The sequence below is a fragment of the Callithrix jacchus genome, chromosome 11 (assembly GCF_049354715.1).
Source record: "Callithrix jacchus isolate 240 chromosome 11, calJac240_pri, whole genome shotgun sequence".
Lineage (NCBI taxonomy): Eukaryota > Metazoa > Chordata > Mammalia > Primates > Cebidae > Callithrix > Callithrix jacchus.
Genome location: NC_133512.1, coordinates 1,969,626 through 1,997,222, shown reverse-complemented (window position 1 = coordinate 1,997,222; position 27,597 = coordinate 1,969,626). Strand labels below are relative to the sequence as shown.

The 27,597-nt window shown below is 43.7% G+C and overlaps 2 protein-coding genes and 1 long non-coding RNA gene across 7 annotated transcripts in view; 2 read left to right on the top strand and 1 right to left on the bottom strand.

Moving 5' to 3' along the window:
* Positions 1 to 9,751, top strand: part of RP9 (RP9 pre-mRNA splicing factor) — a 14,417-nt gene extending 4,666 nt beyond the window's left edge. Inside the window, exons 2-6 of one of the 2 annotated variants that reach the window (XM_035253131.3) lie at positions 3,866 to 3,896; positions 5,007 to 5,136; positions 7,064 to 7,155; positions 7,854 to 7,915; positions 9,141 to 9,751. In XM_035253131.3, the coding sequence (XP_035109022.1) occupies positions 3,866 to 3,896; positions 5,007 to 5,136; positions 7,064 to 7,155; positions 7,854 to 7,915; positions 9,141 to 9,339 (514 nt within the window). In that variant the 3' untranslated portion in view covers positions 9,340 to 9,751. The remainder of the gene's footprint in view (positions 1 to 3,865; positions 3,897 to 5,006; positions 5,137 to 7,063; positions 7,156 to 7,853; positions 7,916 to 9,140) is intronic. The other variant, XM_009002015.5, reaches the window with a different exon arrangement.
* Positions 7,183 to 27,253, bottom strand: LOC128928374 (uncharacterized). Its single transcript, XR_008473272.2, has 4 exons — positions 26,982 to 27,253; positions 9,113 to 9,709; positions 8,596 to 8,714; positions 7,183 to 7,706 (listed from the first exon to the last, which is right to left on the bottom strand). It is a non-coding gene; the product is annotated as an uncharacterized LOC128928374 (long non-coding RNA).
* NT5C3A (5'-nucleotidase, cytosolic IIIA) overlaps positions 27,027 to 27,597 on the top strand; it is a 44,420-nt gene continuing 43,849 nt past the window's right edge. For 2 of the 4 annotated variants that reach the window (XM_009002013.5, XM_002751314.6), the window contains exon 1: positions 27,339 to 27,597. In XM_009002013.5, coding sequence (XP_009000261.1) covers positions 27,445 to 27,597 — 153 coding nt within the window. In that variant the 5' untranslated portion in view covers positions 27,339 to 27,444. The other 2 variants (XM_054236975.2, XM_009002012.5) reach the window with 2 other exon arrangements.

Here is a 27,597-nt window from a genome sequence, read left to right as displayed (position 1 = left end):
CTTTTCCAATTGACTTTTTTTTTTTTAACTTTTATTTTAGGTTCAGGGGTACGTGAGTAGGTTTGTTATATAGGTAAACTCGTGTCATGGGAGTTTGTTGTACAGAATATTTCATCACCCAGGTACTAAACCTAGTACCCAGTAGCTCCTTTTTCTGATCCTTACCCTCCTCCCACCCCCACCCTCACGTAGGCCCCAGTGTGTCTTGTTCCCCAACTCGTGCAGTTGACTCATTTTTTCTCACCATGTCACAAATGCATTAACTGCATACATCAATTTATGGCTTATTTCCTCTCCTCAATTTTGTTTATTCCTTCTGCTGATTTTCTGTTACTCGATCTCTTCTGTCTCTTTGTATTTTCATTGTACTTTGTAGATGTATCTTTTTCTATACAGAACGTATTTTAAAATTCTGTTATATATCTAAATCAAAAAGCTTTTTCTTATTCTGCAAGTTGTTTTTTTATAGCATCCTGTTCTTGTTTCATAAATGAAATATCTTCATCCATGAAGATACTCACTCGTTTTTCTTTTTTGTTGTCTTCTGTTCCCTACATTGTGTCTGTTTCTTGTTTCCCTTTTGATTGCTGTCTTCCATTTAGTAATTTTTTTCCTTCCTCTAAAGTCTGGGTATTCTTGAATCTCAACCATATTTTGTTTTGTTTTGTGTTTTTTAGAGATAAGGTCTGGTTCTGTCACCCAGGCTGGAGCACAGTGGCATGATCATAACTTATTGCAGCCTTGACTTCCTGGGCTCAAGTGATCCCCCCTGAATCAGTCGGCAGAGCAGCTGGGACTGCAGGTGCACACCGCAACACCCAGCTAGTTTTTTACACTTCTTTTTGGTACAGGTGGGGGTCTTCCTATGTTGCCCAGGCTGGTCTGGAACTCCTGGCTTCAAGCAGTCCCCTCACTTCAGCCTCCCAAAGTGCTGGGATTACAGGCGTTAGCCCCTGCCCTGGCCTCAACTCATTTAAGAGTAGCTCTTAATATAAAGCTCTTATCAAGGGCAGCTGTGTATGGGAGAGAACAAGAGAAGGTGTTGTTTGTTAATCAGACAGCTTCAGGGCGCTCATGCTGCAGGGTACCCTTTTTATCTAGAGACTTCCAAGTGTCAATAGTTTTTTTCTGGGGCTCCTAAGTTCCTCTAGAGAAGGGTCTTGAGTCCTCTGCCTGGCTGCCAGTGTTGCTGGGTGGGAAGGGCTAACCCTGCAGGCTGCCTCCTGGCTGTAGGAAGGAGCCTCAGGACTTGATGTCCATACTCCCAACCTGCATCTTCTGAAAACTGTGACTTCCTCCACCCCTAAAAGCCCATTGCTGTTCCCACTTTCCCAAATTTGTTAAAATCTTTCTCTGATGTTGCCTCCTTTGGGGATATCTTTGTGGCTTTTTAGTTTTTTCACTGTCATTTTTAAAGCGTCTGGGGAAGGAGATAGAGAAGCATGTTGGTCAGTTGGCCATGTTATATGGGAAGCCCCACAGTGCTGTTTTACAAATTGAATTCAAATCTTTTCATCCCTAACATGGGGTCTCCTTAGTCTGCACCACAGTTTTCCCTTGGTTACCCTGCCTGCCAGGGCCCTGAGGGCATTGGAGGCCTCCTTTCGTGCTCCAACACTCTGTCACTCAGTAGCTCCTGGGCTGCCAGGCATAACAGAGCAGCCCTTCTGGGTGCATGTGGCAGCTCCACCTCTGCCACGCAGCCCCTTGGATGCAGCTGCAGGAACAACTGTGTGGAGTGGACGACACTTGCATTAAGGACTCTTCTCAAAAGTCAACAGAAAGAGTAATTTGAAACACTTAGCAGAAGATTTCTTACTCTGTACACACTTAAGAAGATAGTGTGTCTCCCCTCAGACATGATGATAGTCTTCCTAGTCAGAGAAAGTTAGTACAGTCTGAATGACTAAGTAAGGCTTTTCATATGACACAAAATAATGTACCTCACTCAGCCTTTTTTTTAATCTTAAGAATTAACTGCAGCTGGACACAGTGACTTGTGTGTGCAATCCCAGTACCTTGGGAGGCCAAGACAGAAGGATTGCCCACTGGAGCTCGAGGCTGCAGTAAGCTATGATTGCGCCACTGCACTCCAGCTTGGGTGACAGTGACTGCAAAGATGAATGCATACCTCTTAACTGTCACAGTGCAGAATCTAAACCGCACATAAACATACTTCAGTTTTCTAATCTGTGTTTAGTAGTTAAGTAATACTTTGAGAAATATCTTTTTGAGTATACTACTAAGAAATTGTTCAGCCAGGAAACAGCTTGAAACTTGTGGAACCACTTGGAAAATGGAAGTTGGGAATCCCGTTGCTAAGAATATATTTCCAAATGTGCAGTTGCATCACACTCCTTTTCGTCCTGGCAAGAACAGTTACGTTTTTTTTCAGAATTTGGATCTCAGTTTGATTGGCCATAAGTTGTTTTTTGTATAATGTTTGTGGCTCAAAAGGATTTATTTATTGGATTTTTTGATTTATAGACTTTACTGTCAAGCTCCTTCTAGTCTGTATGCATAAGGTATAGCATTAATGTTTCTAATGAATGGCTATAGTTAAACTGTACCATCTTCATAAGTTGAGATTTCCATTGTTTTTGCTAAGTTAGGCCTATGTCATGCCACAGCTTTTAGAAATATTGTAAGCATCTACTTTGGGAAAGCACTGTACCACACTTACCAAGTTAATCCTGTTAATACATATGTTTACTATTTAATCTTCAGGGAACAGATCTGGGATTAGTGGTATTTCTAATCCATTGTCCATCAAGTTGTTTTCTCCCACATCTCATAGAATGGGAGAATGAAATCCTTTTTTTTTTTTTTCAGATGTAGTCTCACTCTGTCTCCCAGGCTGAAGTGCAGTGGTGTGATCTCAGCTCACTGCAATGCAACTTCTACCTCCCAGGTTCAAACGATTCTCCTTTCTCGGCCTCCTGAGTAGCTGGGATTACAGGTGCCTGCCACCATGCCCAGCTAATTTTAGTGTTTTTAGTAGAGATGGGGTTTCACCATGTTGGCCAGGCTAGTGTTGAGCTCCTGACCTCAAGTGATCTGCCTGCCTCAGCCTCCCAAAGTGCTGGGATTACAGGCACGAGCCACTGCACCCAGCCGAATGAAAATTATTTCACTTTTCCCTTAGGCTATTCTTGACTCCCTTTTCCAATATTCATTGTCTTCTAAAGGGTCCCTTAAACTATGCAGAAGAGGAACCTTCGGATGAAGAAAACATTAAATCATTAAGTGTTTATATATGTTGCAGCCATTCCGAGGTATTAAAATGAGAGAGCCAGGTGGCATGGTGGCATGGTGCACAACTGTATTCCCAGCTACTCAGGAGACTGAGGTGGGAGGATTGCATAAGGCCAGGGGTTTGAGACCAGCCTAGGCAACACAACAAGACCCTGTCGCAAAAAAAAAAAAAAATACTTCCCGAAAGGTTTAGAGGCAAGGGCAAATCTGAGCTAAAATTATTTGCATATTACTCTTTTGGGAGGAGGTACAAATCACTTTAGGAGCCCAGGAGTTGCTGTTTGGGTGCACAGACACCTCACCTTCAGAATTTCTTTCCCATCTCACTACCTGTCCTATCTGCAGACTTACATGCTCGGGCATTCTGGGTCTCCTCTGGGTTCAGTCCCTGGATGGAAATAAGGAAGGCCTGGTCAGTCCCAGGTGGGTGCCGCTGAGCACAGGGAGAAGCGTTTTGCTCTTCCCAGGTGATTGCTTGTCTGCAAACCAGTGGTAAAAGCGTACTCTTGCTAAAATCTGTGGTTCAAAATGCCACAGCCCCCTTTTTGCAGTAACGTGATGTGTTATGTTTACATTAACATGGTTAATGGTTTTGTTTTCTGTTTTCCAGTTATGAAAAACCTCCTCCTGGGCTCATCAAGGTTGGTGTGAAGTTTGTACTCTTGGTTATTCCACTAGACATACTTGTGGACTTAGTAACGTGTTACGAAAAATGGTTGCAAAACGTTTAAATCTCCTTTTACCAAAAGCCTGTTTCTTTTCTGTGGATGCCTGAGGGGTCATAATTTTTAGTTTTGTCACAAGCCTCTGCCTTTGTGGAAATTTCCTCAGCCGTGTTTCCCTTCCCTGAAGAACCGGTGCAGACCCACGTGGGCTCCTTGGCCGTGCCCCTTCTCTCTTGCTGGTGACGGCATCTCTAAGCTCCACTGCCTCCTTTTCCTGTCAGCCTCACCCGGCTCTGCCCCTCGGTCCATCCTGCGCTGGTTTCTTGAATATGAGCAGCTCAGAGAGCAGTAAACTCTGAGACCCGACAGCTCAGCCAGTCCAGCTCCCCAGTGCAGGCCTCCCTTCTGCAGCTCCCTGGCCACAGTACCAGGGTGTGTGTGCACGAGGGAGGCTTAGAGTGGCAGGCCATGGCCGAGAAAACTTGCTGTCTCACAGCTCTCAATGAGGAAAGATTCTTTAAGAACATTTGTCTATTGCAAATTTAATATTCATAGAAACTTGAAAAAAAATCCAACCGTTTAAAAACTCGTGAATTGTAAATGTAGTTAGTGAGTGGTAAAAATGCGTATCGGAGATACAGCATGTGTGCGACTCTGAAACTGACAGGGCCTTCAGGGTATAATGAGCTATTCCAGCATAACAGGCCATTTCTATTACTCCAGGAAGCCTGGCTTAACTTTAATTATACATTTTGAGGTGGTGAAACTTTTTCTTTTAATCTCAGAATCCAATTTACATCAAAATTTGGAGCTCACCAGTCACTGCTATATAAGGACATTTTTCTGCTTCACCAGTAACTTTTCTCTAAGAACAGCTATATTGTTTTTATTACAGTTCTTTTGGTACATTTGTTTCTTGTTTTTTCAATCAGGTGTAACTTGTCTTTCTTTCTAGTTCTGAGGGGGAATTAAGGGGATGTTGGCACCGGCAGCCCAGGAAAAAGCCAGGCGAGGATGGCTCTACGGGCAGTGGGAGAGAATCCCAGCACTCTTGCCTTGCTGTTTACACCTGTTCCCTTTGTTTAGGAAGATGAGGCTAAGCCCGAAGACTGCATACCAGATGTACCAGGCAATGAACATGCCAGGGAATTTCTGGCTCACGCACCGACGAAAGGACTTTGGATGCCACTGGGGAAAGAAGTCAAAGTTATGCAGTGTGAGTGTGGGAGAGTTTCCCTGATGCACGCGGCTTCCAGGCTGCAGTTCTGCTTTTATTTAGCTTGTTCTCACCACAGCCCTGTTACAGCCAAGGCATGTTCTCCATCTTCCAGATGAGGAAGCATCCACCCCATCCCCCACCCTCGTGCCATGTGAAGACAAAGAAAGAGGGCTGTCATCTTAAGCCAGGAAGGAAGCTCTCACCATAGGCCCATCTTGCTGGGACCCTGATCTCAGATTTCCAGCCTACAGAATGAATGAGAAAATCAGTTTCTGTTCTTTAGGCCACCCAGAACACAGCATCTGTTACGTCTGCCCAAGCTGACTAAGACACCATCTTCCTGCAGGTTCCCGTAGCCTCTCTCCTGTGTTAGGTCACTCATTGTCCTGTGTCTTCAGTCTTCTTTATTATTGTATTCTCTCCTTAGGGTACAACAAATCCTATGGCAGTTACCTTCAAAATAAGTTTAGAGATGATAGAGATGTCAAGACCTTTACTTTTCTAGAATCGTCTTTGACAGATTCTTAACTTTACCAGGATATTGAATTCTAATTTAAAAATCAGTTTCCTTGAGGATTTTGAAGGGAATGCTTCATTGCCTTGATCATTTGTTAAAAGCAAAGACAGCTTGCCCTGAAACATCTGAGTTCAGTACCTGTCAGTTTTTCTTCTTTGGGTGGGTTGTATTTTCACAGCCGTGCTGTGAGTGTTCTGGGAGCTGAGCGGGGGAGTCTGGACATGTGTCCATCTGCTCTTCATTCATTCCTGTGATCCTTTGTGGCTACTGCAGCAGCTTCCTTCAGACCTACCTGATGTCTCCCTGGTCTCTGGCCAGATGTCTTCTGTTTTACCTTTTCCACAAATTAAACAACCCTCTCTACCAGGGTCAGGGAAACAGGGTCTCACTCTGTCACCCGGGCTGTAGTACAGTGATACGATCACGGCTTGCTGCAGCCTCAACCTCCCAGAATCAGGTGATCGCACCTCAGCCTCCGGGGTAGCTGGGACTGCAGGTGTGCACCACCAGGCTCAGCTAATTTTTTTCTTTTGTACTTTTGTAGAGATGGGGTTTCACCGTGTTGCCCAGGCTAGTCTTGAAATCCTGGCCTCAAGTGATCCACCTGCCTCTGCCTCTCAGAGTGCTTGGGTTACAGGCATGAGCCACTGTGCCTGCCAGCCAATGTTAATATTTTAAGAGAACCTGTGATTTTGTTTACTTAAAACTAAGAGATTTGAACAGAGGTTGACTTATCCTGAGAAAGAAGCTATTCTAGTGTCTAAATTAGTAAATGAGAAACAGAGATACTTTATGAAAACATTTACTCTGAAAAATGTACTGAGACACTCTTTTAAAAATTCATCTTTTGGGATGGGCATGGTGGCTCACGCCTGTAATCCCAGCACTTTGGGAGGCCAAGGCGGGCGGAACACCTTAAGTCAGGAGTTCAAGACCAGCCTGGACAACATGGCAAAACCCCGTCTCTAGTAAAAATACAAAAATTCTCCAGGCATGGTGGTGCGCACCTGTAATCCCAGCTACCCAGGAGGCTGAGACAGGAGAACTGCTTGAACCCAGGAGGCAGAGATTGCAGTGAGCTGAGATTGCACCACTGCACTCCAGCATGGGCGACAGAACAGGACTCCATCTCAGAAAAAAAAATATATCTTTTGAAGTAATTTTCCATTGGATTGTTTCCTAAATAAATACTTGCTGATAGAATATTACTTCTAAAGACTAAAGGATGCTTGGGGAAGCAATTAGTTTACCTCTGTTTTCTGGGACCTTACATGGCTTGCACATGATTATATTTTGTTTTAGAATTGGAGTTTAGTGAAGAAAAATTTGAATATATTCCACTGGTTCTTTATCCTGAGTAGGTGAAGCTGCATTATCTCACAGAAATACTTTTCTGTTTGTTTTTAGGCTGGCGCTGTAAACGGTATGGTCACCGAACTGGGGACAAAGAATGCCCTTTCTTCATCAAAGGCAACCAGAAGTTAGAGCAGTTCAGAGTGGTAAGTAAAGCCCCCGTGTCAACTCACATTTATCAGAGACGGCGAAAAGCAGTGACACAGCAAGTCACCAGTGAGGCGAATGTTCACGTAAAGTACGTTCCCAGAAGCCTTTTGGCCAAAGTATATGCCGTTAACGACATGCTTATTAAACTACATTTGTCTGACGAATTAATTCTTACTAACATGTTCCTTGCTTATAACTTGGAACAGTGATTTTTTTCTGAAGCAGACATTGTTATCTGTTTAGCCCCCTCTTTTGAAACTTACTATGTAAAAAGCCATGTTTCATAACTAAAATCAGGGATTTAATTTCCCAGTCTTCAAAGAGTACATATCTCAATTGTAAGAGTAAAGTGTCCATGTTTCTTCTTTAGCTGATGGTCAGTTCCTGTTTTCCGTTTGTTTGTTTTTGAGGTGGCAGTGTTACAGCTCTGTGATCACTCCTGCAGAGCAGGGCTACCCCAAAGGCGGTCTGTGAAAGTAGCCATTTCCTGTATTTTCTCATTGGAAAATCCTTTTTTTAGCCTTAATGAGTTTTCAGTGATGTGACCCTTAAAAGGATGAGAACATGTTGAACATGCAGATACATCAAACAGTAAAAAAAACATTAAACTGGATTCCATAATGTAAGGATTTCATTGTATTTAACTTGGGGTCCATGAAGCCTGACCGAACCTTAACCTTCTCTGACCCTTAAGGCACATGAAGATCCCATGTACGACATCATACGAGACAATAAGCGACATGAAAAGGATGTAAGGTGAGGTCGTCCCGATGGTAACAAAATCCTCTTAAAGTTTTAAAATTGTATAAAGTTGGAGAAAGCCATTCTAGTGTTAGCAGAATGGTGTAGTAAACATGGTACTTCAGTTGTGAAAACGTGTAGAGTGAGGAGTTATGGCTGGAAAGACCAGTGTTGGGGAATGAGCATCCTCCTCCTCCTCCTCCTCCTCCTCCTCCTCCTCCTCCTCCTCCTCCTCCTCCCCCTCCCCCTCCCCCTCCCCCTCCCCCTCCCCCTCCCCCTCCCCCTCCCCCTCCCCCTCCTCCTCCTCCTCCCTCCTCCCTCCTCCCTCCTCCCTCCTCCCCCCTCCCCCCTCCTCCTCCTCCGTCGTCAGCTGAAAGCTGCGGGCTTGCTCTCGTCCTCTGGCTCTGCAGTAACATTGGCAGCCCATGCTGTGCTGTCTGCTTGTACAGCACAGTGGCTCCTTTCATGTGATTCAGTTTATCTCCTCCAGTGTCTTGCGGGATCTGAGCTTTTGTTAAAAACTATACTTAGGCCAGCCTCAGTGCCTCACACCTGTAAATCCTCATACTTGGGGAGGCCAAGGCCAGCGGATTGGTGAAGTCCAGGAGTTTGAGACCAGTCTGGGCCACATGGCAAAACCCCATCTTTACAAAAAAATATAAACACAGAAATTAGCCAGGTATGGCAGCACACACCTGTAGCTCCAGCTACTGGGGAGGATGAGGTGGGAGGATCTGCTTGACCCCAGTAGGTTTAGGCTGCAGTGAGCCATGATTGCACCACTGCACTCCATCCGAGGTGACAGAGCAAGACCCTGTCTCAAAAAAAAAAAATTAGACATGATTAGAGAGAGGTGGAAAAAATTGGAGGGTTTGTTTTTTCAAATTGGTGGCATCAAATTGTAACTGTTAAAGACGTAGATTTAGAAACTGAGCGGTAGGGGAATGGCTTAGTACGTATGCAGCTATTAGAAGTTACAGTTGTAAGTACTGTGGAAACATGCAGAAATATTTCGGACAATGAAAAGAACACAAAATGGCTTGTACACTGGTTACAGTCATGTAAAGTAGGCATTCAAGTGGATAAGAATGGAGCAAACAGGTAGAAATAAAAATAAGTACTGTCTTTGTGACGTGGTTATTCATGACCACCCCCCCATGAGGCTTTTGAATGACATATTTAAGAAACTTTTAAGTTAAAGCTAAAACTCACTGTTCTTTGATCAATCTTGAATGTTTAGGATACAGCAGTTAAAACAGTTGCTGGAGGATTCTACCTCGGATGAGGATGGGAGCAGCTCTACTTCCTCTGAAGGTAAAGAGAAACACAAGAAAAAGAAGAGGAAAGAAAAGCATAAGAAAAGGAAGAAGGAAAAGAAAAAGAAGAAAAAACGGAAGCACAAATCTTCCAAGTCAAATGAGAGTTCTGACTCAGAGTGACAAGAACATGGCTTGTTCAACATTCTCTTCTCAAACACTGGCCAAGGAACAGAGGAAGATGCAGTCAGAGAAAGGACCAGAGGACATGTGAGTCACAGAGTGAGCTCCCGCCCGCCTTCCAGTGAAGACGTGACCCCAGGACAGGGAGTGTCTCCTTCCAGGTGCTAGCTCTAGACAGTGGCTGATTTTAGGCAGGAAAGTGTCTGGTGGTGTCCTCCCTGCTGGTCACATGCATTTGCGATTCCTTTGAAATGTCCTCCACAGGGTGGCAGGACTGAGGGAATCTCTGAGGGATCTTCCAGTTCCTGCCACAGCTTGTGCCCTCCACAGTGTGGACTCAGTTCCCGTGGATGTCAGGCTTGAGTCTTCTCTGTTGTTGAGAATAATAAAAGTTCAGTATTTATTTTTTAAATGGAATGTAATTATTTATGAATAATACGTAAGTGTAAACAATACATAATACAAATGTAAAAGGTACGTAAGATCTCATCACGAAAACTCTCCTTTTCCTTCTACTACAGTTACCTTCCCCAATGTCTACCAGCAGTACTAGTTCCTTGGGAATATTTTATATATCACAAGCAGGTACAAGGTTTTTCTTACACAAATGCTATCCACATTCACTCACAGATAGTTAAGTTTTAAACTGAGAAGCGTGACCCTTACAGTGGTCAGTATCTGAGGAGGGTTGGATCCAGGACCAACTCCCTCAATCCCTCACAGATACCAAAATCCATAGATGCCCAAGTCCCTTACATTAAATGGCATGCCATTTGCCTATTGCCGATACACACCTTCCCATATACTTTAATTCATCCGTAGAGTACTTATAATACCTAATACAATTTAAATACTTGTTATAATGTATTGTTTAGGGAATAATGGCAAGAAAGAGAGTCTGTGCATGTTCCATAGAGACAGAACCATCCATTTATTTTTTTTTTTTGAATATTTTCTATCTTCAGTTTGCTGAATTCATGAATGTAGGGTGGGCCACTGTTTTTATGTATCGAGTATATTTCGCTTTACTGCCAGATCAGAAGTGTGTGTTTACATTTACCTGACATGATATGTTTATTTGGGGGCTAGGGAGTCCTTACAACAATGAAAACCCTGATGTGGCTGCATTCTGCTTCACGTGCTTTCTGCTGCCAGAGCCGCACAATTTTCACAGAGTGACTCAGAACAAGTTTAGGAATATGTGGGTATTTCCATACTGGGTCAGATATCCACATCCCAAAATCCATCCCTCCCTTTCCTCCTCTTCCTGTTGCCTAACTACAGCCCACTCATGCTCTTGTAGCCAAGACTAGGCCACAGTAGAGGCATCTGAGAAGGCCAAGGTGTGCCTGCAGCTAGAGGAGAGGAATTCTATCATTTGCTGAGCCAAAGTGAAGCTGGATCTTGCTCATAGGCAAGGGTGTCCCTCCATGGCTTGCACTGGTCTCTTGCTGCTTTAGGTACTCAATTAGTGTCCCAGAAACTCACTCCCATTTTCTGCCACTTTTCCTGGGGTTTAGATTCCCTCCCCTTTAAGGTACAGCCAAGCCAGGCCCAGACTGACCCTTCTTCAACTCATCAGTCAATGCTACTGTCGTTGGCCTTGGAATACAACCTCAAGAACACAATTGCTCAAGAATGGGATGGCCAGGACTTGTTATTTCTGAAAACTGTAAGTCCAGTGGATTCAGCCTTGCTCAGCATGCAGAACACAGGCCATCTGTCCTCTGTCATATGCTCAGTATTTCCCACCCAGGTAGAGCCAGTCCTCTTCTTCCAGGAACTGGCTAGGGTCCTCAATCCCATTCATGATAAAAGCATTCTCATACAACACGAAAGATGTTGTGTCAATTATTCCAATGTGTTGGAAGCTTAATTCCCAGTGCAAAAATATTAAGAGGGGTGCCTTAAAGAAATGACTATGGCATGAGGGCTCTGTCCTAACTAACAAGTGGCTTAGTGCTACTATCTCGTGGGTGGGTGACTTACCTCTAGTAGGCTTGTTACAAAGTGGCCCTGTGTTGCATATGGTCACAATTTCAACCTCTCTCTCACCCTCCTTGGCCTCCCAAAGTGCTGGGATTACAGGCATGAGCCACCATGCTAGGCCAAGACAGGACTGCTTTTAAAGAGAGAGAGAGGCAGGGTGTGGTGGCTCATGCCTGTAATCCCAGCACTTTGGGAGGCTGAGGCAGGTGGATCACAAGGTCAGGAGTTCGAGACCAGCCTGGCCAATATGGTGAAACCCCGTCTCTACTAAAAATGCAAAACTTAGCCGGGCATGGTGGTGTGTGCCTATAGTGCCAGCTACTCGGGAGGCTGAGGCAGAAGAATCGCTTGAACTCAGGAGGTGGAGGTTGCAGTGAGCCAAGGTCATGCCACTGCACTCCAGCCTGGGTGACAGAGTGAGACTCTATCTCAAAAAATAAAAAAATATATATGGCTCATTGTCCCCAAAAAAGACAATTCTGCCAAATTATCACAGCTAGGAAGCCCTAAGTGGGAGTGGCTGAGGCCTTTGTTGTGACTGCCCCAGAGCCCAATTCACATTCCCTTTGCCCACTCTGAGATGTTATTCCCCAGAGCACCAATGTGAAATGTCCTGCACACAATCTCCATCTCAGAGTCTCATCCCCAGAAACTCACCCTGCTGCAGGGGTGCAAAGGCTTCCAAACTTAACATGACTTTTCATCTAGTCTCCAGGACGATTCTCTGGGCAGAATTACCAAATAGAATAAATATCCATCAGTTGGTACCATTTTATTTCTGTGCCTCTTATCTGTCTATAGGACACAGTGGGTGGGCATCACTGGTGACCATGCAAGCAAGTTCCTGCTACTTGATAAGACCATGTGCCTTCTCAGCAGTAATGTTCAGAGCTAAATAAAAATAAATTTTAAAAGACTGTATGCTTTCCGGATACGTGGTGTGGGTGCTCTGCTCCAGTCTGTCAAGCTCACCCATTGTATTTATGCTCCTCCTCCCACCCACAACCACACACTGAAGAAAAACAACCTGTCTTCTCACAGTAACTATTTTCTGTGGATATTACCATTTTCTCTAGGTACTGGGGTTCAAACCTCAGGGTTTTCTTTTTAAGAATCAATTTGGGGGCCTCATGCCTGTAATCCTAGCACTTTGGGAGACTGAGGCAGGATGTGCCCCAGTAAAATAAATGGGAAAAGGCCCCGCCCAGCTTGCCCCCTCTTGCCACAACCTCAGCCACTGGAAACAGGACTACCCTGAGAGCTGAAGGGCCCAGGGACAGAATCCCAACCCTTCATAGCCTTGAGCTAAGGGGCTCTCTGCTCTGGCTAATCTTAACTGGTGACTTACAGAGTGGAAGAGAAATCGTCTCATATCATGTAAATCTGGGATGCTAAGGCTCTCCTTAGCAGAAAATACATGAGGGTGCTAGGGGTGCTGGCCCCACACTGTGCAGTGGCCAGAAGGCTCACAAATCCTCCTGTAAAGCTTAACCTTTTCCTCTCCATTCTTTCATTTCTTTTTCTCTTTTTCTGTTCAATTCAAAAACCCAGCCCTAAAAGGGAAAACACAATTTCTAATATCCTAACCCCTGATTCTGTCGTTCTCATTAAAACTCCAATTGGTGACATATTATGGCCCACTTCATACATGTTTTAAACTAATAGATAAACTACAACAAGAAAAATTCAGCACTCAAATTGTTAACCTGCACAACGGAGTTAAGTAGAGTCCCCTAAAGCTCTCTGTTTTCCTCCTTTTTTCTACCTGCTTAAAATCTACTGTTACTAAGATGCTGATGCTGAGATAAGACTCATCATTTATGGTCTAACTGGAAAGTAAACATTGGAAACCCATTTAAAGAAAAAAAGAGGCAAAAGAGGTTTTATTAAACCAAACAACTTATATATTTTTAACTTCCCTTAAAATTAATGAAAATAAATCCAACACTTCTTTTAGCCTCTTTTTTTTTTTCCAGATGGAGTCTCGTTCTGTCACCAGGCTGGAGTGCAGTGGCACAATCTCCCCGTTCAAGCAATTCTCCTGCCTCAGCCTCCCAAGCAGCTGGGACGACAGACGTGCACCACCATGCCCGGCTAATTTTTGTATTTTTAGTACAGACAGGGTTTCACCCATGAAAAAAAGCTCACTATCACTAATCATTAGAGAAACGCAAATCGAAACCATATGAGATACCATCTCACACCAGTCAGAATGGCCATTATTAAAAAGTCAAAAAATAACAGATGCTGGCAAGATGTGGAGAAAAAGGAATGCTTATAAACTGTTGATGGAAACGTAAATCAGTTCAACCATTGTCAAAGATGGTTGATTCTTCAAAATCACCATTCCTCATTTGGGCACAGTGGCTCACACACACCTGTAATTTCAGCACTCTGGGAGGCGGAGGTGGGCGGATCACTTGAGTCCAAGAGTTTGAAGCCAGCCTGGCCAACATAGTGAAACCTCATCGCTACTAAAAATACAAAAATTAGCTGGGTGTGGTGGCAGGCACCTGTAATACCAGCTACTCTAGAGGCTAAGGCAGGACAATTACTTGATCCCGGGAGACGGAGATTGCAGTGAGCCGACCTGGCGCCACTGCACTCCACTCAAGCCTGGGCAATAGAGTGAGACTACATCTCAAAAAAAAGAATCACCATTCCTCATGATGATTCCTCAAAGACCATCGCTCACCCATGACAATATACCCTTGGATTCTGTCAACCAAGAAGATGAGAAATACCAGACTGCAAAGCAGTAAGACAAGATGTTTTTGGCGTCTTGGGAATTCCAGACTTAGGAGAAACAGATTAAGTTAGCAGCCAAATTGTATTCCAAAGAACTGAAGTAAAGTAGGAATTTTTTTAAAGGACACTGAAGGTGATTATACAAGTTGTTTTGAAAGACTGATCATTGATGGAAATGGCTGGCTTAGTATACAAACCCCACAGTTCATTGGTCGTTGCCGTTTAGGAGCTGCAGTGCTGGGGGAATTCAGTTGTTTTCCAGGATGCTATGGTCCTGGAAAGCAGCGGTTTGGCCCAATTCAAAGATTTGAGGCAAGGCAAATTGCTGGTGGTTATGGTGTTTTTTTCTTTTTGTAAGGTTGCAGGTCATGCAGGCTTTCTTAGTATGACCTTCCAACTCCATTTTAGGGCTCTGAACCAGAGTAATGCCATTTTGTGTATCACATTTCACAATTTTTTTTAATTTTTTTAAGAGCTTGGATCTTGCTCTGTTGTCCAGGCTGCAGTTCAGTGACACAATTATAGCTCACTGCAGCCTCAAACTCCTGGACTCAAGCAATCCTCCTGCTTCATTCTCTTGAGTAGCTTAAAATAGTCTAGCTCCTCCAGGAAACACTTATGAAGAGTAGTCATATAGCATTAGGAGCAGCTCCCTCTTTCAGCAGCGAGCTTTCCTGAGACGTGTAAGCAAGAGAAATCCACTCAGAGTGCAAGCCTGAGGGGTAAGTCTCTAAAACAACACATTTTTGACCCTATACATTCTTAGCCTGGTGCAGATGGATGGGGATGGGAAGTAACATGGGAAATTAGATGTCTAAGATTGAAATCTTTGAAGTGCTTATCACCCCTTGAAACACCAGCTGAATTTATGACAAAATTATGGCACTTCATCTTGTGAATTTTTGAATCACTGGATTAACATGCACAATTGGAGAGAGCTGGCTCAGAGATTAAAGAAAAAGAGTGGGAGAGCTACTTTCAGTGGCATCTAGAAGCCTCTAAAATAGGAAATGACAAAATTGTTTCCATATGGGAGATAAATCACAAGATTCTGGAAACTGTTTCTCAGTTTTAAAAAGTCTGAATTGCCTACTGTTTATCCTCTTCTACTAGCATTCCTACTCCCTCTGTCCCCCAGAGCCTTTCCACCCCTCTGCTCTCAGAACTGCCCTGTCCAGACCTACCTCGACTTCCTCTTCCACCATCTATGGAAGTTTTAGCAGCACCCTCCAAAGAAAAGCTGAATCCAAGGAAGAATCCTTCAGCGGTTTACACCACTTACACCTGGACCAAAGCAGAACTCAGGGTGTTTACAAATTTCCTGATCCTACCCAAGATCCTATAGGCTTTGCTAAGGAACTGAGTTTGGAAGTAAAAACCTGGCTGGGTGTGGTGGCTCAGCTTATAATCCAGGCACTTTGGGAGCCAGAGGAGGGAGGATTGTTTGAGCCCTGGAGTTTGAGATCAGCCTGTGCAACATAGTGGGACCCCGTATCTACAAAAAGTAAAAATAAAAATAATTATCCAGGTGTGGTTTTGTGGTTCCAGCTACTCAGGAAACTGATGTGGGAGGACTGCTTGTGCCTAGGACGTCAAGACTGCAGGAAGTCATAATCACACCACTGCATTCCAGCCTGGGTGACAGAGTGGGGTGTGTGTGTGTGTGTGTGTGTGTGTGTGTGTGTGTGTCTCAAAAAAAAAAGACTGATAAGCCAGTATATTCATATTTATGTCAACTAGTTCATATGTTAATATCTAAAAGGAGAGGTAGAGAAAGGATTTCAAAGGTTGTTTTGAAGAACACAGTAATTCCTATCAACAAAAGGCGGAAGACTGAGCAGAAGCCTGAGAACTGGCAGATTGTCTAACACAGGTAACTCCCCAGATATTTCCCAAAGAACACTGATTGGTCTAAGGTGCAACAATGTAGACAAGGATCAAATGAGACTCTATTAGACTATTTCAAAAGATTTTAAAAGATGTTTAAACAATACTCTGGAATAAATGAGACCAGTTGTATTAGTCCATTTTCACACTGTTATAAAGAAACACTTGAGACTGAGTAATTTATTTAAAAAAAAAACAGGTTTAATTGACTCACAGTTCTGCATGGCTGGGAGACCTCGGGAAATTTACAATGATGATGGAAGGCAAAGGGGAAGCAAGGCACATCTTACACAGCAGTAGGAGAGAGTGAGAGCAAAGGGGGAACCATGAAACACTGTAAAAACAATCAGCTCATGAGATCTCCTTCACTATCACAAGAATACCATGGTGGAAATCACCCCATGATCCAAACACCTCCCACCAGGTCCCTCCATCAACACATGGGGATTGCAATTAGAAATGAGATTTGGGTGGGGACATAGAGCCAAACCATATCACCAGTCTAAGAGAGCATCACAATGATCCCTTACTAAATTCACGCTTAATAATGGATTAGACAAACAATTGGCCAAAGTAGTCAAGTTACATCAAATAAATTGGGACTCAGCACGTATTTCTGAGCTTGTCCTTCTTGATAAGCCGGCCGGGGTGATACAACAGAGAAAGGATAACAATGCCACTGAAACTATAAATTTACAATTCCAGCAACTTACTGGCCAAGATGCTAAGTTTAAACAAAGCCATTTTGAAAGACGTTTCAAAAACATCTAAGAACATCTGTTATTATTATAAAAAGCCAAGACATCTTTTAAAACACTGTAGAAAGCTGAAATGGGTATAAAAGCAAACAGAGAAAATGGAAAGGAAGAATAGGGAGGCCCTGCGAAAATAAAGACGGCTTTTCCTTTCCTCCTAAGTTACACTCTGGGGGACGTAAATGTATTTATGAACAAAAAACAAACTGAGGCTTTAGTCAAGATGGAAGCCAGACTTTCTGTTCTCAACCCTACCCTCCTAGAGGGCCCTATTCCTTGTAGTAACCAACCACTTCAGATGGATAGGATACCTAACCAACCTATGACTGTAAATAGATCAGGACTTTTAACTTTTCAGCTAGGGAATTTAGATAGACACCATTCCTTCCTTCTGGTGCTTTCTATATCAGTATATCTTATAAGGAGAGATTTCTTAGAGCTTTATAATGACCATATCCTTTTTTCAAAAACAGGAAAACATGTTCTCCAAAATGAGAATGAATCAGCCGAAATGGATACCATAAAAATTTTCAGTCAAATGATTACTCAGGTTCAATTACTAGGTACCAAAGCAAAGGAAGAGCTCCATGATCTGTTAGACTTCATTCCTGGTTATCTGTGGCCCTATGCATCTATGAACACAGGGAAAAGTGTGATGGCTGTACCAGTAAAAATACATAGATTTTTAGATCCAAATAAGCCAATTCCTGCTGTTAAAGAATCCCCATTAAAACAGGAATCCATAATAGGCATAAAGATGTTAATTAAGGCATTCCTTGATCATCGCTCCTTGCATCTGCGCTTATAATATGCCCATCATCCCAGTACAAAAACCTAACGGGAAAAAATGGAAATCTATGCCAAATTTACAGGTCATTAACAATATTTTTGTCCCGTGTATAGGGCCGTGGTGGTCCCACAGGGTCGTTGGGTGTCCCTTATGCTGTGTTGAGGTGCAGGATCTGAGAAGTAAAGAGACAGGACACTGAAGAACTGGTGAAGAGCATCTGGACTTAGGGAGCCACACCACCTGTGAGTAAAGATCAGCTATGAACCCCAAATGCCCCAGAGCATCTGTATTATTAGGTACAAGCAAGGGGCAGGGTCATGCGTGAGGTCATCATCTATAGGCTTAGTAATAGGGTAAACATAATCACATGAGCTACAAGTGAGGGGGCCACCCCATTAGGTCACCTGGGCAGAGAGGTGGGCCATGCGCAGCAGGGGGCCGTGCCGTGCGCAGTAGCAGAGGGTCGTGTACAGAAAAGGGGTACACCCTCAGTAGGTCACCAAGGCAAGGAGGTGGGCTGTGTGCAATGGGTGTTGTGCACAACACTTCTTATCTGAGGGCTGGAGACTTCGAAGGATTTCTAATAGAAGGATACTGTAAGGCAGTGAAGTGGGAGCTGACAGACTTGTGCTCTTCTCTAAAGATATTTATGGGGGATGATCTGAGCTAGCACAGAAGTGAGAAAAGACTGACAGGGTGTACAGCCGCTGTGACTGGTCACACCAGAGGGGTTCTTCTCCCTCAGTTACTTCCAGGATCTCAGGCCTGAGGCTGACTTTCCACAGGAGCTGGATGCAAGGTGCTACAAATACTTTATCAGGAGGAGAGGCACTTACTCCAAGCCTGCCATACAGTGTATGTCCTTTCAGGCAGGGACGCCACCACCTGGGTCTTTGGTTCTCATCCTGGTCTGGCTGTTTTCCCATGTACTGCTTCTGTTCTGTGACTGCTCTAGGCATTCCTCCTACTACAAACCACTATATGGTTATATAGAAGGATTATATAAATCATCAGTAAATGTGTCAACACAGCTCTGACTACAATACCTATATGATTATATAGAAAGATTATATAGAACTAAGTAGATATAAGTATTAATATGATTATACTCATATTAAGTTAGTATGTTATACCTCAAGCACTAATTCTATAAACTAATATATGATTGTATATGCAGGATTATATAAAGGAAACAGTTGAATAACACTATAAACTAAGATATTCTTCAGGCACTATTTGTGCCTGGGGTCTGGACAGTTCTCCTTCCTGGGTGCCCATGGGGGGGTGTGGCCCACACCCTGACATCCAGTATTTCCAAACCCTCATAGCCTCTTGTCTACTATACCTATAAACAGTAAATGTTTTACTGTATTTGACTTATGTAATGCCTTTTTCAGTATACCAGTAGATCCTGATAGTCAATACCTGTTTGCCTTGACTTGGGACCGCTGCCTATACACCTGGACAGTCATGCCCCAGGGTTACAAGGAAAGCCCAACCTACTTTTCACAAATATTATAAGTTGATTTAACCAAATCAACTTATTTGGTTATAACCAAAATTTTGAAGGAAATTCTGCTCTGCTCCAGTATGTGGATGACCTCTTGTTCTGCTCTTCCAACTCAAAGAAATGAAAAAGGCACTGTCTATATTTATTGGAACAACTAGCAAAAAAAAAGTCCCTAAGAACAAACTTCAATTCTCCCTAACAGAAGTGAAATACTTAAGACGTTTTATTTCTAAGGAAGGGCTACATATAAATCTAGACAGACTAACCGGCATTCTTACATTCCTTACTCCAAAAACTAAAAGATAACTTAGGGGATTTTGAGATTAGCTGGCTACCGTCATAGCTAGATTCCTAACTTTTCTCACATGGCCGTGTCTGGCCCGCTGGTATCTTATGAGATACTTTTACTCTCTCCCTCACATACTACGATCTTCATCATAATGCTCTTAATCTCACTTTCCTGCTGCCTAAAGTGACTGATGAGGTGCCCTGTGATTGCATATCACTAACAGTATAGCTATTGATGCCCAGACAAGATTTGGAAAAAAAAAAACTAGAGAATAAGAATGTTATTTGGTGATAGATCATATCTACACGATAAATATTGGAAAATGTGCAGGCTATGCTGTTGTGTCCCTTGTGGACATTACAAAAAGGCTTTCCGTAGGATGGTATCAGCTCAGCTGGCTGAATTAATAGCACTCACTAGAACCTGTCAACTGGCCAAAGAACGGACAGCTAAAATTTATACTGACAACCACGATGCTTTCAGTGTAGCTCACAACTTCAGAATGTTACGGAAACAACAAGCATATTTGACTTCCTCTAGATATCCTACTAAGCATGGCTCTCAGGTCTCTACACTTACAAAACCATTCAATTACAAAAATAAATTAGGCTATTAGTAAGATCCCTAGACATTCAAAAACTGAGTCTCTGGAGAGTAAGGGAAGCAGCCTTTTTACTGATGTGGTGCAAAGACAGCTGCCCTATTACAGTATGAGATGAAATTACAGAAGTAGCCATGCTTAAATGGAGCTCAATTAAAAGGGAATGCCAAGATGCTCAGAAAAGGAAAAAGAAATATGGTTAGCAGGCTGGATGTGCTGGTTCATGTGTGTACTCCCAACACTTTGGGGGGCTGCAGAAGAATCAATTGAACCCAGGAGTTCAAGACCAGTCTGGGCAACATGGTAAAACCCTGTCTCTACAAAAAAAAAAAAAAAATACAAAAATTAGCTAGGCATGTTGGCAGGCACCTGCAGTCCCCAGTTACTGAGGAGGCTGAGGCATGAGGATTGATTGGGCCCAGGAGGTTGTGGCTGCAGTTAGCCATGATTATGGCATTGTACTCCAGCCTGGTAGACAGAAATGATACCATGTCTCAAAAAAAGAAAGAATGAAAGAAAAAAGTGAGACGAGGGGAAAGAAAGACAGAAAGAAAAATGGATGGATGGATGGATGGATGGATGGATGGATGGAAGGAAGGAAGGAGGGGAGAGAGGAAAGGAGAAAGGGAGGAGCAGAAAGGAAGAAAGAAAAAGAAGGAAGGATGGGAAGGAGGGAGGGAGGGAAAGAAAAAAGAAACATGGTTAACAAAAGCAAACATCCCCCTCCACCACCACCACCTGCAACCTACGGTGTGGACTCAATGAGAAACCCATTTGCCTATAGAATCTCAATGTCCTAAGTTATAACACATCCATGAGCTTATACACCGGGGACCTAAAAAAATGCATGAGAATAACACTACTACTGAAAACCTTCACCCACAATAGCTCATAGGTTTATGCCAAATATCCAAATTGGCCCAAACATAATCCAGCCCCTTTGTGAGCTGCAGAGGCACTTCTCCTTCTCCTGGACCCTTTGATATTTGGCAAATACATTTTGTTCAGTTCTCTCCTGTCCAGGGAAATAAATTCATGTTAGTTATGATTTGCATATTCTTCCACTGGGTCAAAACATTCCCAAGCAAAAGATCCACAGTGCAAATTATAAAAAAAAGTCTGCATTAGTCCATTCTCAGACTATTATAAAGAAATACTGAGACTGGGTATTTATAAAGAAAAGAGGTTTAATTGGCTCAGGATTCTTCAGGCTGTACACGAAACATGGAAGCTTCTGCTTCTGGGGAGGCCTCAGGAAACTTACAATCATGGCGTAAGGCAAAGTGGGAGCAGCACTTCACATGACCAGAGAAGGAGCGGGGGAGGGGGCGGGGGACATGCTACATTCCTTTAAACAACCAGATCTCACAATGACTCACTCACTCACTACCACAAGAACAGCACCAAGGGGACGGTGCCAGAGTATTCATGAGAACTCTGCCCCATGACCGATCATCTCCCACCAGGCCCCACCTACAACACTGAGGATTACAATTCCACATGAGATTTGGTGGGGACAAGGATCCAAACCTGCCCCTCCAAATCTCATGTCCTTCCCACATTGCGAAATAAAATAATCCTTTTTAAAGTTGTAACTCATTCCAGCATTTTCTCAGAAGTCCAAAGTCTAGTCTGAGATAAGGCAAGTCCTTTCTATTTATGAGCCTGCAAAATCAAAAACATATTAGTTACTACCCAGATACACTGGGGGTACAGGCACTGGGTAAATACTATCATTCCAAAAGGGGAAAATTGGCCGAAAGAAAGGGGCTCTAGGCCCCATGCAAGTCCAAACCCCAGCAGGGCAGTCATTAAATCTCAAAGCTCCAAAATAAACTCCTTTAACTCGATGTCTCACATTCAGGGCATGCTGGTGCAAAGGCTGGGCTCCCAAAGCCTTGGACAGCTCCACCTTTGTGACTTTGCAGGGTTCAGCCCCTATAGCTGCTCTTGCGGCCTGCCATTGAGTGTCTGTAGTTCTTCCAGGTGCACAATGCAAGCTGTTGGCAGCCTTACCATTGCAGGGTCTGGAGGATGGTGACTCTCTTCTGACAGTTCCACTAGGCAGTGCCCCAGTGAGGGCTCTGTGTAAGGGCTCTAACCCCACATTTCCCCTCCACACTGCCCTAGCAGAGGTTCTCCATGATGGCTCCACCCCTGCAGCAGGCTTATGCCTGGACATCCAGGCTTTTCCATATATCCTCTGAAATCTAGGCAGAAGCTCCCAAAACTCAACTCTTGCACTGTGAGCATCCACAGGCTGAACACCATATGGAAGCTGCAAAGACTTACAGCTTATACCCTCTGAAGCATCAGCCTGTACCTGGGCCCCTTTGAGCCATGGCTGGAGCTGGAGCAGCCAAGATACAGAGAACAGTTTCTTATTTATTTCACAGCACACTATTGGGAGATGAAGACACCAAATGTCATGACCTTTAATTGGGTGACTACATTTATTGGAAAAGACATCAGCCTCACTGGAAAGGACCTTATTAGATACTGTTTACTAATCGTTGTCCAGCTAAACGTGAAGGATTTGATTCTTGGGTTCACATTTCTCGTTTTAAAAAAGCCCCAACTCCTAAATGGACTTCTGAGCCCTCTGGAGATCTTCAGTTAAAATTTTCAAAGACCCCTGACTCCTCCAAAGACAAGAAGAAGACAACAACAGGGTATACAGCACATCCCAAGATACCAGACCAGTCCCATACAATACATTTCTTATACAGCTGGACACGGGGTGTGTATCTGTAATCCCAGATACTTGGGAGGATCATTTGAGCCTGGAAGTTTAAGACCAGTCTGGGCCACATCGCAAGACCCCATCACACAAAAAAATAAAACAACAATTTCTTCTGTATATGCCTTCTACTCTCATGCTTTTCTCTTATACTGTCTAAATGTTGAATGACACCCCCTCTGTGGAGGACAAAGTAACTCCACCTTAAAAGCTAATCCAGCTGGGCACAGTGGCTCCTGCCTGTAATCCCAGAACTTTGGGAGGCCAAAGATGGATCAAAAGGTCAGAGGTTCGAGACAAGCCTGGCCAGCTTGGTGAAACCCCGTCTTTACCAACAAAATACAAAAAATTAGCTGGGCAAGATGACGCACACCTGTAATCCCAGCTACTTGGGAGGCTAAGGCAGAATTGTTTGAACCTGGGAGGTGGAGGCTGCAGTGAGCCAAGATCTCTCCATTGCACTCTAGCCTGGGTGACAAAGTGAGACTCCATCTCAAAAAAAAAAAAAAAAAAAACAAAGTTAATCCACCATGTTGGCTTCTAACATCCTCTGTTCTGAGAAGGCCTCTAAGATTTCCAGTTTATCTATGGTTCATTGTGTAAGAGCAAGTACTATAAATCCTGCCTTGAAGTCAAAAAACCCTGATATTATCATATTCAATTGTCCTACACATTGTTTCTAAACCACCCCTTCCCACTAGTATATAAGCCTTGGGTCTTAGGGGTCATGATAATAGGCATCCACCATCTTGTCTTACTGCCACTGAAGACACAGACATGGCTCCTGTTAGTAAGTGCCTATTAAATGCTCCTTCTTAATTCAAAACTGGATTTGTCAGCCTCTTTCTTCAGCCTCCCAGCTTCTGTGGACTTTGGGGTAGGTTTGCACATTTCTGCTCCCCACAAAACACCTTCCTTTATTCAATACCCTCCCCATACATTTGGAAATAACTAATTTGATGAACATAAATATGGAATAGACCCTTGTTTTTCAATATCAAAATGACATTGGCATTCTAATGTCAATTCCTTGGAAGCAACCTAATGCTCCTATAGCTTATGATACTTTCTTTTCAGCTACATTATACCGTTGGAAATAATATACTATACTATCTAGGTTCCCATTTAGAAAGGAATATCCAGAAAGTCCTTCCCAGTTCTAGATCTGGTTGGTCTATTCTGTTCCTGCATGCATTTGCTCAGGATAATGGCCTCCAGCTGCATCAGTGTTGCTGCAAATGACATGATTCTGTCCTTTTTTATGGCTATGTAGTATTCCACGGTGTCCATGTACCACATTTTCCTTAACCAACTCATTGTTGATGGACACCTAGGTTGATTCCACATCTTTGCTCTTGTGAATAGTGCTCTGATGAACATGCAAATGTGTGTGTCTTTTTGGTAGAAAAATTTATTTTCTTTTGAATATATACCCAGTAATGAGATTGCTGGGTTGACTTGTAGTTCTGTTTTACATTGAGAAATGTCCAAACTGCTTTACACAATGGCTGAACTAATTTACATTCCCACCAATAGTGTTTAGACATTCTCTTTTCCCCAGAGCCTCACCAGCATGTTATGTTTTGACTTTTTAATAGAAGCCATTCTGACTGGTGTGAAATGGTAACACACTGGTTTTGATTTGCATTTCTCTGACCATCAGTGACATAGAGCATTTTTTCATATGCTTGTTGGTCATCTGCATGTCTTCTTTTGAAAAATGTTTGTTCATGTTCTTCATGAGAAGGGCAGTATGGTCACTTTTTATGGTAGTTTTTTCTTGTTGACCAGTTTGAGTTTCTTGTAGATTCTGAACAGTCACCCTTTGTCACATGCATTCTTTGCAAATATTTTCTTCCATTCTATAAGTTGTATGTTTAGTCTGTTGATTATGTGTTTTGTCATGTAGAAGCTTTTTAGCTTAATGAAGTCCCATTTGCCAACTTCTGTTTTTCATTTTTGATGTTTCCTTTTGAGGACCTAGTCATAAACCATTTGCCTAGGCAAATGTCCAGAAGAGTTTTTCCCAGGGTTTCTTCTAGGATTTTTATAGTTTCGGGTCTTACATTTAAGTCTTAAATCTATCTTAGCTAATTTTTGTATATGAGAGACAGGAGTCCAGGTTCATTCTTTTGCATATGGCTCTAAAATTCTCTTCGCACCATTTATTGCATAGGGTGCCCTTTTGCCAGTGTACATTTTGTCAAACATCAGTTTGTTATAGATAAGGGGCATTGTTTCTAGTTTCTCTATTTTGTTCCACTGATCTGTATGTCATATCTGCTTTTATACTAGTACCATGCTGTGTTGTTTACTATGGTTTTGTATAATTTAAAGTCAAAATGTGCTGCCTTTAGCTTTACTCCTTTTGTTCAGTATTGCTGTGGCTATTTCGGCCCTACTATGGTTCCATGTGAATTTAGCTCTCATTCCTCGATGCCTCTATGGGGGGTCACCCACAATAGGGTCTTGATATGTGGCCCAGACTGGTCTCAAACTTGTGACCTCAAGCAATCCCCCCAACTTAGCCTTCCAAAGTACTGAGATTACAGGCACAAGCCACCTCACCTGGCCCGATTTCTTTCATCAGTATTTTGTAGCTCTCCTTCTAGAGATCTGTATTAGTCTGTTTTCATGTTGCTGATAAAACACACCCTAGACTGGGCAATTTACGAAAGAAAGAGGTTTAATTGGACTTAGAGTTCCACTTGCGGCTGGGGAAGCCTCACAATCATGGTGGAAGGCAAGGAGGAGCAGGTCCCATCTTACATGGATGGCAGCAGGCAAAGAAAGAACGAGGAAGATGCAAAAGCGGAAATCCCTGATAAAACCATCAGATCTTGTGAGACTTACTCACTACCACAAAATCAGTATGGGAGAAACTACCCCAATGTTTCAGTTATCTCCCACCAGGTCCCTCCCACAACACATGGGAATTACAGGAGTACAATTCAGGATGAGATCTGGGTGGGGACAGAGCCAAACCATATCCAGATCTTCCATCTCTTTCAACAAGATTAATTAATATGCTAATTCACATAGAAGCGGAGACTGTCTCCAAACATGGCCAACCCTCTTAGATTTAGAAACACAAAGTTTACACTTAACAAAAACAAATGGACCCCCTTTCCTCCTGGAGATTTACTCCCAGAGGCTGTAGTCTAATTGACTATACTCCCACAGCTTTAACATCTCATATTCATGACAATCAGACCTACAATATAATATAATTCATTTTTATATTATACAATATATATTATATTTTATATATATTAAATGTATAATATATATTACAATATAATATAACTCATATTTAAGAGTACCCACATTTCTTCCAATGTGCAGTTGAGGGGCCATATTGCAAAAACAACATTTGGAACTTCATTTCTGTTTTAGATTGTACACAGATTCAAGACGAATGTTATTGTCTACAAAATGTTTAAAACCCTGAAATTATAGAAACATGGCTTTAGTCTCTACCCATCCAAAATAATATGTAATATATGGAAAAAAGATGTTTTTCTTGCGAAAGAAATATAAATGAGACTGTGACCACCTTAGGCCCCACCGTCAGACAACATTTAAGTCATAGTGCTATTTGGTGCAAAACTGGATTCATAAAAAAGTACTTTGGGGGACAAAACGGCAGAATAATATAGTATTTGATAATCAAATATTCTGGGTATTAAAACTCAGTCTTCCTCAGGTTACAGTCCCAGCTAACTTCCTCGAGGACACGTTCTCGGTCCATACTGAGTCTGCGTTCCCAGGCTCAAGTCCTCAAACGTGGCCGATAATAAATCTAACCATGATTTCTTAAAGTTTTAGAGCTTGTTCTTTCACCTTTCCGTCCACAAATCGTTTTTCTCGTGTGCCTGTGTCTTACAACAATTTAATTTGTAGAGCAGCCAAATAACCTAGAATTAATATGCTAATTCATACTAATTAATATAGAAAGAAACCATTTCCCCCCCCCCACCAACCATTTCCTCTCGTCCTCTTGCTAAAAGTTGTCCCACGTCCCGGGCAGACAGAGAGCCCCACCAGGCAGCACCATCCGCTCCACAGAGCTGGAGCCAGTCCCCCAAGAAGCTCCCCTGCGGCCCCCACCCCCGCCGTCACCCCCAGAGCCCAGCAGAGGAAGCGGCATCTATCCCTTGGAAGACACTAGGCAGGCGAGAACAACTGCAAGTCCTTCTGCTCACACAGAGGAGGAAAGGATGGCGGAGGCAGCGAACTGGACGCAGCAGAAACCTGACGACTGCGGCGGAAGGAACGCCTCCCCTCTCCAGCCTAACTCCGAGCCATCTTAGCCCGTTGTCACAGCACTTACAACGGACGCCACTGCGCAGGTCTCGCCGCGCCGCGCCGCCTTCTGGGGACTGCAGTCCAGAGCGGCTGAGGCGAGAAGGCGCAGACCGACTTCTGAGCCGGATGCGGTTGGAATTAGATTTCTACTGGGCGGGCCTGGAGTGAACCAGAGACTAATCCTCATTAGCAGAGAGGGATAATCGCTGCAACCCTCTGCCCGGTCCTGGCAGCAGTCCCCCGGACCCCTTTTCTGCGTCAGGCCCGCCTCCAGCCTGGGCTACGGGCGCAGGCCACACCCTTCCCGCTGCGTCCCGCCTCTCCCATGGATCCGTGTGGGTGGGGCTTCGTGGGGGCGGAGCTGCGCGGCGCGGGGCGGGGCGGGGCGGCGCGGCGCGGCGCGGGCTCGTCCTTGGTGCGCTGGGATCCCGCGCTTCCGAGACTCACAGTCGTCTGGAGTCGCCTGTTTTTTTCCTGCCAGGACGCGCATGAGGGCCCAGTCCATGGACCGCGCGGCCGTAGCGAGAGTGGGCGCGGTAGCGAGCGCCAGCGTGTGCGCCCTGGTGGCGGGGGTGGTGCTGGCTCAGTACATATTCACCTTGAAGAGGAAGACTGGGCGGAAGACCAAGATCATCGAGATG